Here is a 13,581-nt window from a genome sequence, read left to right on the forward strand (position 1 = left end):
CCCGGCTTCGCGAGAGGAACTAGACACACCCTAAACCCACGGCCAACCCAAGGATGCTGAAGTGTTCTACTTATTTTTCGAACAAGTGAAGATGCCCTAGAAGTACGTCCACACTTACTCCTAGATGCCGTGGGGCAAGTCCTCCCTCCACACCGGTCGCCTTGCTGGGCTTTCCACAAGCGGATTTCACCTGGCAGGGCTTGGACCACGACGTGACACCCTCTTCCTCACCCGGCTTCGAGAAAAAAAGACAGACCGAAGACCCACGGCCAACCCAAAGACCCTGGCTTGTTCTAGTTGTTTTGTAGTTTACAAACAAAGAAAAACTTTTTGCAAAAAGGAGTTGTTGAAGTTGATTTTCTTTCGTATTTATGATTGGGCGTTTCAAAGGTAGAGCTTCAATTGGCCAGTTTGGCTAAAAAAAAAACAAATGTCTTCTACTCGTATTAAGGTTGTCGTTTGTTCAAGTAAAATAATTGAGCCAGTGTAATTTTTTTTTTTTTATTATTTAAGTATATTTAATTGTATTACACATTATAATTACTACACATTATTACGACAATTATATACAGGGGGGAAAAAAAATTATGGGCCCTCCAGGGGCCCTAAGTTAGATCATTTTACTGAAAGGAAACAATCTCCTATTTTTAAAAAGAAACAAATAATGAAATGAAAAATGAAACAATATAAATCAGGTTTCATCGCACTAGTTTAAAACCAAATATTATCTTTGCTAGTCTGTGTTCCTATTTTTGAGCGTTTATGATTGCAAGTTGAAACGAATAAGTAGCATTATTTACTGTCAAAAACTAAAACAAGTGAAAACAAAATACTAAAAAAAATATAAAAAGTCCGATCTGAATTAAAAAAATAATGACTTCCCTTTTTGTCTGTCACCGAGTAGCTCAAAGAAGTAAATAAAACTTATTGTTCCTATAAAGTCATTTAGTGGCAAACAACAAAACTTCTGACCATTTTCCATTGATTTAGATGTTGGATGATTGGTTTCTACTAGGGAGTTCCTGAGAATCGAAATGTCTATAAGGTCCATTCTATACAAGTGTTGAAAGTTTATGATGGGAATCCACAATGTTTTGGTTACCGTTTTTTGTTCACAAACAACAAGAGTCTCTTGAATAAGGAATAGGAATATCCAAACATTGCACCTGTGTCCATACAACAATCATCGTTTGCCATGATAGTTCGTGTTTGTCGTTTTGTCAGAACTAACGACTACCTACAAAAGCAATTGATATAATAATATCAATTGCTTTTGAGAAAGGTAGTCGTTAATTCTGTAGAAAACAACAATTTGTGTGTGATGATTAGCGATAGTTCGTCAGAAGCTTGAAACCCTTTCTCTGATTATATAGCGCAAAAGATCCAGTGCTATCGAATTCACACGCTTCAAACTCGCAGATTTTCATGCAAATACTCCTTCGGCTTGTCCTTAGTGGTATTTTTTTGTTTGACAAATGTCGTTCCAGCCGAGAGGGTATAATGGTATCAATGCTCAATACCTCATAAAATAACACACTGCTGATGATCGACATCAATGTTTCCTGTGTATCCTAAGGCTTAGGCTTTCCAAAATTTGTGTCTAAAGTTATCAATGAATCTGTTTTGTTTTAAAATGACTGAAGAGAGCATTTTTCAGCAGTTTCAAATTTTCGGGTATTCTTTGTTGCAGTTAGCAAATAAGTTTTGTGACAAAAGTGTTCAAATCTTTACAAAGCAAAAAAACAGGAGATCTATGGGGGATATCAGTAAAAATAATCAGCAATATTATCGATATTATTGCGCCATATCTAGCCATAATTTTTAATGAATCTGTGGATTCAGGATCCTTTCCAGACCTCATGAAATGTAGTAAATTGATACCTCTTTTTAAATCTGGTTGCAGAAGTGATCCAAATAATTACAGGCCAATTTCAATTTTGCCAACACTGAGCAAGATATTTGAGAAAATCATGCTCAACCAACTGCTTCGGCATTTTAATCTAAATAAGCTACTTGAACGTTTCGCGTAGCACTATATCACTTTTATATTACGATACTGTTATTAAATACACAATTGAGATGTTTCTATTCGTTTTATTTCATTAATTAACAAAGTTCACAAAGTTCCTTAACCCACACATGACATTTTTTTACATAAGCAAAAACTTTTTACATTTGATATTTTTCACTCGCCTTACGGCTCTGGGTTCTAGCTATGAGTTTATTAACATAGTCCGACATGCCGCCCACCAAGGACACCTAAGGTGTCCTTAAATTCACAATCATCAGATACATAAGAGAAGATAAGAAAACAACAAAATACATAGATAAATCTAAAAACATGAAACTTTAACTAAATTGAATGAAAACACAATGAACCTTCACAAGCAATCACAATACAATTCATTTTAGTTAGTCTGTTACTGGCAAAACGCACAATTTTGAAACAGGTCTTTTAAATTTAGATCCTTTACACTTCAAAGTTACTACTCTAGTTATTTGATCTGGACCAGGGTGTTTAGACTCTATTCTACCAAGTAACCATTTGGACGGAGGGAGATCATCTTCCTTCACTAAAACAATGTCACCTACATTAGGCTCGGGAATAATCTTAGTCCATTTATATCTATTATGTAGAGTACTAAGATACTCCTGAGACCACTTTCGCCAAAACTGCTGAACCATTTTTTGTGTCATCTGCCACCTTCTTAAATTACTGACTTTACAGTTTTCATATTTATGATCCGGCACGGTCAGTAGGGGTTCACCAATCAAGAAATGACCTGGAGTCAGGGGCGAGGAGTCTGCTTGATTTGATGGCAACCTATACATGGGGCGAGAATTGAGGCATGCCTCAATTTGCGCCAGAACAGTAGATAACTCTTCAAAAGTCAAAGTGCTTCCATCCAGAACCCGTTTTAGATGGTACTTCGTGGAGCGCACTCCCCCCTCCCACAATCCCCCAAAATTTGGAGCCCGTGGGGGAATGAAATGCCACTCCGTGCCATTGTTAGCTAGAGACGCAGCAACTTCACTCATCACCGTGGAATCTTCAGCCTGAAACAATTTACGCAGCTCCTTGGCAGCTTTGACAAAATTCGTACCATTATCGCTCCAAACTTCCTGGCAATTTCCTCGGCGCGCCACAAATCGTCTAAATGCGGCCAGGAAAGCTTCACTGGTTAAATCTGTAACCGCCTCCAGATGAATCGCCTTTGTAGACATGCAAATAAAAAGGCAAATGTATCCCTTATAACTTTTGCAACCTCTACCCTTTGACATCCTGATATTCACAGGGCCGGCGTAGTCCACACCACTCTTACTAAAAGGCCTACTTGGTTGGACTCTCGAACTTGGTAGTTCTCCCATGAATGGATGTTGGTGAGAGGAACTATATCGAGTGCATCTAAGACATTTCTTAATGTGTTGCCGTACTAAACCTTTAGCATTTATAATCCAAAACTTTGAGCGAATGTAATTTAACGTTAACTGTGGACCTCCATGCAGTGTCTCTTCATGTGCGTTGGCCACTATAAGCTTGGATATATGATGTCCATAAGGTAGGATGATTGGATGTTTGGTGTCATAATCCTCCCTACTTTGTTGAATACGTCCTCTAACTCTCATAACTCCGTCCTTGTCCAAAAGGGGACACAAGGAAAAGGTATTACTGGTTCTCTTTACAGATTTATCTTTAAGTAATTGAGTTATTTCTTCTTGAAAAGCACTTGCTTGACACTGCTTTATGCACATTGTGGTAGCCTCGTCTAGTTCCCTTGCTGTAAGATGAGTTGAAAATTGTGTATTTTTATTCCTCAATTTTGAGATAAATCTTTTACAATACGCTATGACTCTGATTAACTTCTTCAATGAAGAGTATTTATCCCACACTGCCATAGGTTGAACTGTATCCGCAGTTACCATGTGTGACTTAACTTGCTTTTCTTCCAAGTGAGTGTCTGTAGTAACATTACTAGAAACTGGAATACTATCCTCCCGCAGCCACTGAGGTCCCTGCATCCAAAATTGCTGTTGACTCATCAATTCTTCTGGAGTAAGACCCCGAGAAGCCATGTCTGCAGGATTATCTCCAAACTGCACGTGGCTCCACTGATCATTGTTGAGTACATTTAAAATCTCGGTGACTCTGTTGGCTACAAATGTCTTCCAACGGTTTGGTTCTCCTTTCAACCAGGCCAAAACAATTGTTGAAACAATTTCGCTTGGGGTATATTAAGCACCGTGGACACTTCTGAAAGTAACTTAGCAAGTAACACCGCACCGCAAAGCTCCAAGCGTGGTGTCGAAACTTGCTTCACCGGCGCCACCTTGGTTCGTGCTGCTACTAACTGTACGTCATGAACACCGGCTTCATCAACCACTCTCAGGTAAGTTACTGCTGCATAGGCACTATTGGAGGCGTCACAGAATCCATGAAGTTCGACGCTTGCAGAGTCACAAACACCAATCCATCTAGAAATTTCAAAACTGTTCAATAAAGGTAAGCTGGTTCTGTATTTAATCCATTCATCTAAAAGACTCCGTGGTACTTCCTCATCCCATGAAAGACCTTTCAGCCACAGCTTCTGCATATATATCTTCGCTTGAATAACAACCGGAGCGATCCAACCCAATGGATCATATAGGCGAGATATATCAGATAAAATAACTCGTTTAGTTACTGACTTGGGTTGCTTCGGTAAATTTACCGTGTATTGAAAAACATCCTTAGTAGCATTCCAAGAGAGACCTAAAATTTTTACCACTTCATCATTTGTGTTGAAACTTTTAGTTATTTTCGCATTACTATGAATAAGCTCCATTAATTTAGAGCTATTACTCATCCATTTCTGAAGCTCAAATCCTCCCTTTCGCAAAAGACCAACCATCTGATGATAGATTTCCAAAGCTTCCTCATCATTTTTGCAACCCGATAGACAGTCGTCCATATAAAAGTCTTTTGCTACGATTTCAGCTGCCAGGGGAAAGACGTGACCTTCATCTTTTGCAATTTGTTGAAGAGTCTTAACCGCTAGATACGGTGCTGATGCTACTCCGAATGTGACTCTTAACATCCTATAGATTCCTATGTCACTGTCCGGTTTCTCGCGCCATAACAAGCGCTGATAGTCGGTGTCTGCCTTATCAACCAAAATTTGGCGATACATCTTGATAACATCAGCCGTGAAACAGATAACATGAGTCCTCCACCTCATGATGAGGTGGCGCAAGTCTGGTTGTAATCTAGGACCCACTAACAAGTCATCGTTTAATGATTTCCCATGGATTCCCTTGCAGGCAGCGTCAAAAACTATTCTAACCTTAGAAGTAGTTTTGTCATTCCGAATCACCGCATGATGAGGCAAATAAACACAGTTAGGCTTTTCTATTTCTGCCTCTTCAGTAATACGCTCCATGTGATTTGAGTTTATATAATCATTCATTGCTTTAGTGTATTCTTCCTTCAAGAAGTGATTTTTCTCAAATTTCTTCTCTAAAGACTTTAATCTTCTCTCCGCAATACTCTTAAATTCTCCATACTGACTCTTTGGATCTGCTTCCCTAAAAGGTAGCTTAACACAGTAACGACCACTGCCATCCCTAGTAGTTCTTGAACTGTAATACGCTTCACACATCTCATCTTCTTTCGACATCAGCTCCTTCGGTACCTCAGTCTCGAGCTCCCAGAACCTACGAAGTAATGTATTAATAGAGTCATCTTGAATGTGCATACTGATAATATTATTGAAGCAATTATCTGGTGAGTCTAACACACGACCAGATAGAATCCAACCGAACAATGTATTTTGAGCAGTCAAGGTGCCCTCTGGATTCCTCCTCAAACCATCAACTAGAATTTGACCATAAATCTCTGCCCCCAACAACACATCTATTCCTTGAGGCTTTCCGTAGTCCGGATCAGCTAATGGTAAGTGTAACATTTCAGGCCAATCAGTAATTTTAATCTGGTATGCAGGTAATGTGGATGACAATTTTGTTAAAACATAAGCTTGAATATTAAAATTACATGAGTTATGAATAGACTGTATTTTAAAAGTAACCATATATTTGATTTCCATACTAAGTTGATCTCCCCCCAGACCTGAAACTAAACCCTTGACAGGTTGTTTTCGGAGCCCCAATAATTGTACCGCATGCTCTGAAATGAATGAGGCCTGAGAACCCTGATCCAGTAACGCCCTAAGTGTATAACTACTTCTACGACAATCAACCTTAATTAAAGCCGTAGCCAGCATTACATGGCCAGTTAAACAGTTTGAATTGTTAGCAAAATGTGTAGCGATTTTAGTAATGTCCTGCTCACTTCCCTTTGTATCACTTTGTTCCATAGAAACATCTTGTGGCACTGCGTCGAGCCCGCCACTCGTGCTTGCAGCCTTAGTGGCACAGCTCGTAGTCCCTTCAGGGTGTAAAAGCGAGTGATGTCGACGGGAGCACCGCTTACAAACTGTGTTTCTTCTGCACCGATAAACCGGGTGATTATCCCCCAAACAATTGAAACAAAGCCTCTTCTTTTCCACAAATTCCCGCCGTGCTGTGTAACCCGTCTTACTAAATTCCTTGCACTGATACAATAAATGATTTTCTAAGCAGAAGGGGCATTGTGTAGCTGTAACCGTAAATGCCTTTGGTTTCTCAACCTTCTCTTTGGTGTTCTCCCTTCTCACTGGCTCTAAAAACTCAAGCGCTCTGAATCTAGACTCCAGAAATGATTTGAATTCCACAAGTGTAGGTAAAACATCTGAATGATTACTAATTTTCTGTTCCCATTGTTTTCTAGATTCAGTGTCTAACTTTAGCGCAGTGAGATGAATGATAAGTATATCCCAAGAAGAAACATCCACTCCAATATTTGAAAGTGCATTAAGACAGTCGCTCGTTGTATCTAGTATTTGCTTCACCCCGTGTGAGGATTCCGTTGAGCATGCCTTTTGGGCCGAAACACATAACGCAAACTGCTTATTTTTGCGGCGCCGCAACGCCAAAATCGGCAGTTGCGTTGCCGCGTTGCGGCGTCGCGAAACAGGGCATTATGGTAGGGCAACCATTTTCTCGTGATTTTTGAGTGTGGATAGACGTCTCTCTGCGATGGATCGTAATAAACTTATTGCTTATTTGTTATTAAGAAGACATTATTCTATCTTAAAAATACGGCAAAGAAGATACTGGATACATCCATTAAGTAAGGGTATGAATCCAAATGGCGAGTTCTTTTCTAAAAAATACGAAGCATTAAAGATAGACGAAAAAAAATTTGTTGCCTACTTTAGAATGAGTATATCATCATTTGAAGAGCTATTAAGCGAGTTATCAAAATATATACAGAAGAAAAAAAATAAAGGAAGAAAACCAGTTACTGCTTTGGAAATGCTGGGCTTAACTTTAAGGTAAAACAAATAGGTTTCTTATTTTTTTTTATTGATGTTTATGGCACTCGGAATCAAATGTTTAGTTTTATTTGTACCCCTGGCTTTATACACCTGTGGTACTAGCGGGGTGTCGATAAAAATTTTGCATCACTAGTGTTCATGGTTTGGGGGTACCTAGTGGTACAAAGCCAGGTTCAAATGAAACAAGACAGAATCAAATTAAGCTTTTTGCATTATACAATTTTCTTACTTTAAGAATACTTTAATAGGCCTTAAAAAATGTAATGATCAATTTAAGAAAAATCAAACTCCTCATCTTGTGAAACATAGGAAGTAGCTGACGTTTCGTCCAGTAAAAATGGTGAATTTATTGGACGTTGTTGGTTTGATGATGAGGTAGTCCTCTGTTCAGTAATCGAACTTCCAGGAGTAGAAGTGTGGTAGCCACTCTGAACCGTATTATCGTATCTCATAGTTGAATATCCTTGATTGTAACCCTGATGCTGATATTCTTGATTATAGCCGTGATGTGTATTTTGATGAATTGAAGGTTGAAGAATGTCGGTTAATATTTGAAGCACCCGACTTTGAAATATCAATGTTTGATTCTCATTTAACGATTGTAGAGATGGTAAAATCCCCTTGAAAAAATGCAAATGTCTATTCTCCGGTGTTTTTAATATTGCCAATAAATCTTCTTCAATATCATCCTTATCATCTGCCTTTCGTTTTCGTGGTTGACTTTTATAACGAGGCAATGCCGTTATTTCATTCTCAATATCTCCTTCCGCTACGCATAAACTGGAATCAGTTGCATTTTGTGAAACCTTTTTCAAAAACTGTAATTGTTTATTCAAGTGATATTCTTTAATTTTTGCAGCTCCAGCTCCTGATCGATTGGCATCTTTTAGTTTTTTTTGATATTTAGCAAAATTATCTTTTATGGCCTTCCACTTCTTGACTAAATCATTACCTGCAACAAAAAACTTCACAAGTGAAAAATAGTAATAAAGACTAAAATTCCCTAGATTCCATTTATACTACATATAAAATTTGATATAACTTTCATAAGTACTTTCGGTCCATCCAATTTCATATAAATGGCTGGCCGCCGAAAAAGAATAATTTTCTGCTTTTTCTTGACTTAGGCAAGTTAAAAACTGATTGACTTTGCCTAGAACAACCATAATGTAAAATATTTATTGAGTACTTCTTTGAAAAACTACCTGTCTATCTTTGAAAATCTATTCCTTTAGCAACACTATTACCTGCGCGGTTTGAGTTTGATTATACCTACATTTGTATTATTTTATTATTTGCCTACTAATTATTATTTCATTTTAGATTTCTAGCAACCGGCAGTGACTTTAAAACCATGCATACGAATTACTTCCGAGGAGCAAGTACAATAGCAAAAATTGTAAGGACAGTTTGTCGCGCCATATGGAAACATCTATCAAGTCAAAATATACCTCCTATAACAAAACAGGTTCTAGAAGATGTCGCTATTGAGTTTGACAAGAAAGCAAATTTTCCTAACTGCATAGGAGCTCTTGATGGTAAACATGTCCGTATTACATGTCCTGCGCACAGTGGATCACTGTTTTACAATTATAAGGGCTATAATTCAATAGTTTTATTAGCTCTTGTAGATTCTAGATATAGATTCATTTTTGTCGATATAGGAGCGTATGGCAAGGAAAGTGACTCCACCGTTTTCCAGAACTCTAAACTTTATGATTTGATTATGACACGCAAATTACCTATTCCTGTACCAAAGCCTTTACCAGGTTCTCAAAATGAAACTCCATTTGTTTTTGTAGGAGATGAAGCATTCTCAATTTCGAATAACGTCATGCGCCCTTACTCAGGAAAACATTTGTCGGTACAACAAAGAGTTTACAATTATCGACTGAGTCGTGCCCGAAGATATGTCGAGTGCGCTTTTGGCATCCTAGCCAATAAATGGCGCATATTTCATCGATCTATGAATGTGCAATACGAATTTGCGACAGACATTATCAAGGCATGTTGTGTAATGCACAACTTTGTTTTGAATCGAGATGGAGTACAAGCGACCGATGACATTATCTTTGATGATTCTGATCTGCAAATGTTGCATTTGCCCACAGCAAATGAAAATAATTTAAGCCCACATCTAATACGGAATGATTTTTGTAATTACTTTTCCAGTGATGTTGGCGCCCTAAGTTGGCAATTAAACAAAATATGAATGTTCGTATACCTACTCAGTTCAAAATACAAATAATACCTTAATACATTTGATTCAAACTATTTAACATGTTGTGAACAAACATAAAAAAAGCATATATACGGTCGAACTGAGTAACCTCTTCCTTTTTTGAAGTCGGTTAAAAATGTGTATTTTATTTCTTTTCTTTCATTATTAATTATTTCACTGTTAAAATTTTCAATAAATGTGATTTACTTTTGTAAGATGTTTTATTTCTTATCTATGTACTTTTGAATAGTTTTGAATCAAGTGTCCACTCTACGACTATAAATGTTACTCTATGCACAAGAAACGTTTGAAGTGCAACCATTAAAATTATAGCTATCTCTTTCAATTGCGTTTTATTTCATATCTTTTGGTTTGCTAATCAGTAAAACTTGCAAATGTGTGCAGTTTTGGATTGCTGGGAGGTAATGATTTAAACACAGGAACAGATTTAAAACGTAAATTACTATGAACGTAACTTATCTTTAGTTTAAAATATCATTGCCTAAGACTATATGTTACTACTTACCCAGTTTTGATTTTTCGGTTGAGTTTTTTTCCTTGTAATCAACATAAACGATCTCACAAATGCTTTTCCATGCTTCTTGTTTTATAAATTTGTCTTTATAGGTTTCGTCACTAGTATCCCACAAACAACGGTGTTCCTGAACCGAAGATATAAACAGATCGACGTCAACGTCAGACATTTTAATTTTAAAACTGCTTCTCGGTTGACACGTGTTGTTTGCAAGAGTGTTAGAAACAAACTGCATCCTTGTCAACAAGTATGACGTCATAACGCTGGAATTCACGTCGTGCGTTGCGGCGCCGCACCGCTATAGCGCACTGCCGATTTCAGCGGCGCGGCGCCGCAACGCGCTTATGTGTTTCGGCCCTTTGTCCCACTAATCTAGTTAATATGCTATTAGCTATGTATCGCTTATTGTTATATCTTGATTTTAGTAGTGTCCAACATTGTTCATAGTTGCTCGCTGTAATGGGTATATGCCGCAGTAGTTGTTCCGCTTCATTAGAAAGGTGTGTTTTCAAGTAATGTAACCTCTCTACGTCAGTTAATGATGAATTTTCATGAATAAGGGACTCAAAAAGATCATGAAACGTAGGCCATTCCATATATTTCCCAGAAAAGGTGGGCAAAGTTATTTTAGGTAATTTTATACTATGATTTTCTCCATTGGCACTACTACTATTGAAAGAACTATCATTTTGTCGTCTCACAGTAAAACTCTCAAGCTTTTCCTTTAATTCTGTCTTAAATTCTAAATAAAACTCCTCTAAATTTCCAAATACATCCTGGCTGAAGTAATCATTTGTTACAGCGCTTCTATTTCTAATCAACTCCACATGATTTTTGGTAAAATTATTATATTTAGACTCTAAAGCTTGCAATCTAGTTTCAATGTACTGACGAGTTAATCTTTCCTTTGAACACTTTTTGTAATTTGTTCTTAGTTTGTCTATTTGTGACCTTAACTCTTCCTGGACTTGAACAAGATCCATTGTAACCTCACTTTAGCGTAATTTTTACTTTCTTCAGAATTCCGATGTTTGTTTCACAAAGAATTCGGTTCGATTTAGGACCATGAACGTTTCGCGTAGCACTATATCACTTTTATATTACGATACTGTTATTAAATACACAATTGAGATGTTTCTATTCGTTTTATTTCATTAATTAACAAAGTTCACAAAGTTCCTTAACCCACACATGACATTTTTTTACATAAGCAAAAACTTTTTACATTTGATATTTTTCACTCGCCTTACGGCTCTGGGTTCTAGCTATGAGTTTATTAACATAGTCCGACACTACTCCATTCTGAGCAGTATGGTTTCACTAAAGGTCGATCAACAACCGACGCGGCCGCAATGCTGTTAAAGCATATATTCAGTGCATGGGAAGGCTCACAGAATGCCATTGGTATTTTTTGTGACTTATCCAAGGCATTTGATTGCGTTGAGCACGAGACTCTCCTGGTTAAATTGAGCCACTACGGAATCAAAGACACTGCGCTTGGTCTCATTGCGTCTTATCTTGGTAATCGTATTCAAACAGTGTGTGTTAACGATGTAAAGTCATCCGGATCAGCCTCACTAATGGGTGTTCCTCAAGGCTCTATTCTAGGTCCTTTCATGTTCTTGGTATACATAAACGATTTACCATATTTTGTCCAAAATACTTGCGATATTGTACTGTTTGCTGATGATACGTCTTTGATTTTTAAAGTTGATAGAAATAAAGACAATTTTGACGATGTGAGTGGTGCCATATCTCAGGTAACTCACTGGTTTACCGTAAATAATTTACTTTTAAATTCAAAAAAACTAAGTGTGTTGAATTCGCACTGCCCAATACCAAGAACACAAGTAACATTAATTTAATGATAAATAACGATACATTAAAAATAGTCTTGAGACTACAACATTTTTGGGGATAACCTTAGATGCGAAGCTTCAATGGGGCACCCATATATCAACTCTTGCTAGCAAATTAAGCTCTGCCGCTTACGCTGTTAGAAAGATTCGGCAGTTAACTGACGTGGAAACCGCAAAGATAGTATATTTTGCTTACTTCCATAGTATTATATCTTATGGAATCTTAATATGGGGTAAAGCGGCAGATATTGGGAGAATTTTTGTATTACAAAAAAGGGCAATACGCGCAATTTATAACTTAAGACCACGCGATTCCCTTCGAGAGAAATTTAAGGAAATAAATATCCTTACTGTAGCCTCTCAATATATTTATAATAACATAATTTTTGTAAGACAAAATATTCTTAGTTACAAGAAAATTGGTGATCTACACAATAGGCTAACTAGAAACAGAGACAAACTTGCAGCTCCTGCCTTCCGCCTCAGGAAAGTCCAAAAGTCGTTTGTGGGTATTGGTATTACCTTTTATAATAAAATCCCGCAAACTATTTTGGACTTACCTTTGCACAAGTTTAAAAAATCTATTAAAAATATGCTCCTGAAAAAAGCATATTACACAATTGAAGATTATCTAAATGATAAAAGAGCGTGGATTTGACCTGTAGCTCGTTCCAGCAACGCACAAGACTGCAAATACTATTTTATACATGGCATAATTTTGTACCTATATCAAATATTTGTAAAGAGCAACCGCCGAGTTTCTTGCTGGTTCTTCTCGGCAGGAAAGGCATTCCGAACCAGTGGTAGATGCATCCGACTATTCGTAAGCACTTGTAAAAGTTTATACGAATAAAAAAAAGATTTTCATTTTTTTTTTCATTTTAAAAATCAACACATCCTTTCTTTATAGCTTGTTTTCTTCCTCGTTTACTACTGATTCTGGTCAGATTCAGCTCATCGCTTTTACAAATAAATATCCTAGGTGAATAACTCATAGAGAGATGGAACATTTCAAATTGCAATTCTGGTTTTGTTATTATTATTTTCGTATACGATACTTGTGTTACATCATGGAGCGTGTTATAAAGCAGACATGGGTCTGAAGTTTTCTTTTTGAATTTTTTTATTGCTTTAGGGTTCCACTCAAGAATTGCAAATATATTTTGATTTTTTCATCATTGTACATGTTATGTAATAATTCGACTTGGTAGCGATTTTCACGAGTCCTCGTTAGTTGAAAATGTAATTTCAGTTCAATCTACTGGCTTAACGATTCTAGTAACTGCGGGTTCGGTTTACAGCCGTTGCATATCACAAGCTTTTAACATAAGGACCTTACCTATGAAGTTGCCGTTTATATACAGAAAGTTAAAGTTTTTTTTAATTTTTTTATTTCTATCAATCAAAATATTATTACGCACCTATGCTATCAAAGCATCTCTGTCAGCGCAGTGTTAAATTTTTAATGACTTGTTGAAGAAGCTAGGTGTATGTACGGTTTTCCTCCCAAGATGTTATCCAGATTTTGGTAAAAAGTAGAAGTCTGGTGAGTAC

At 37.1% G+C, this 13,581-nt stretch overlaps 3 protein-coding genes across 3 annotated transcripts in view; 2 read left to right on the forward strand and 1 right to left on the reverse strand.

Moving 5' to 3' along the window:
* Positions 1-13,581, forward strand: part of LOC117995914 (zinc finger protein 431-like) — a 170,080-nt gene that overhangs the window by 30,861 nt on the left and 125,638 nt on the right. The window lies entirely within an intron of this gene.
* LOC117995911 (uncharacterized) lies at positions 6,939-9,848 on the forward strand. The gene is made up of 2 exons (XM_034983930.2): positions 6,939-7,409; positions 8,736-9,848. Exons 1-2 carry the CDS (start codon positions 7,111-7,113, stop codon positions 9,622-9,624), a joined length of 1,188 nt encoding a protein of 395 aa, XP_034839821.1. The 5' UTR covers positions 6,939-7,110; the 3' UTR covers positions 9,625-9,848.
* LOC117995912 (uncharacterized) lies at positions 7,424-10,457 on the reverse strand. The gene is made up of 2 exons (XM_034983932.2): positions 10,160-10,457; positions 7,424-8,364 (listed from the first exon to the last, which is right to left on the reverse strand). The coding sequence occupies exons 1-2, from the start codon at positions 10,425-10,427 to the stop codon at positions 7,685-7,687; spliced, it is 948 nt and encodes a 315-aa protein (XP_034839823.1). The 5' UTR covers positions 10,428-10,457; the 3' UTR covers positions 7,424-7,684.

Source organism: Maniola hyperantus, chromosome Z (assembly GCF_902806685.2).
Source record: "Maniola hyperantus chromosome Z, iAphHyp1.2, whole genome shotgun sequence".
NCBI lineage: Eukaryota > Metazoa > Arthropoda > Insecta > Lepidoptera > Nymphalidae > Maniola > Maniola hyperantus.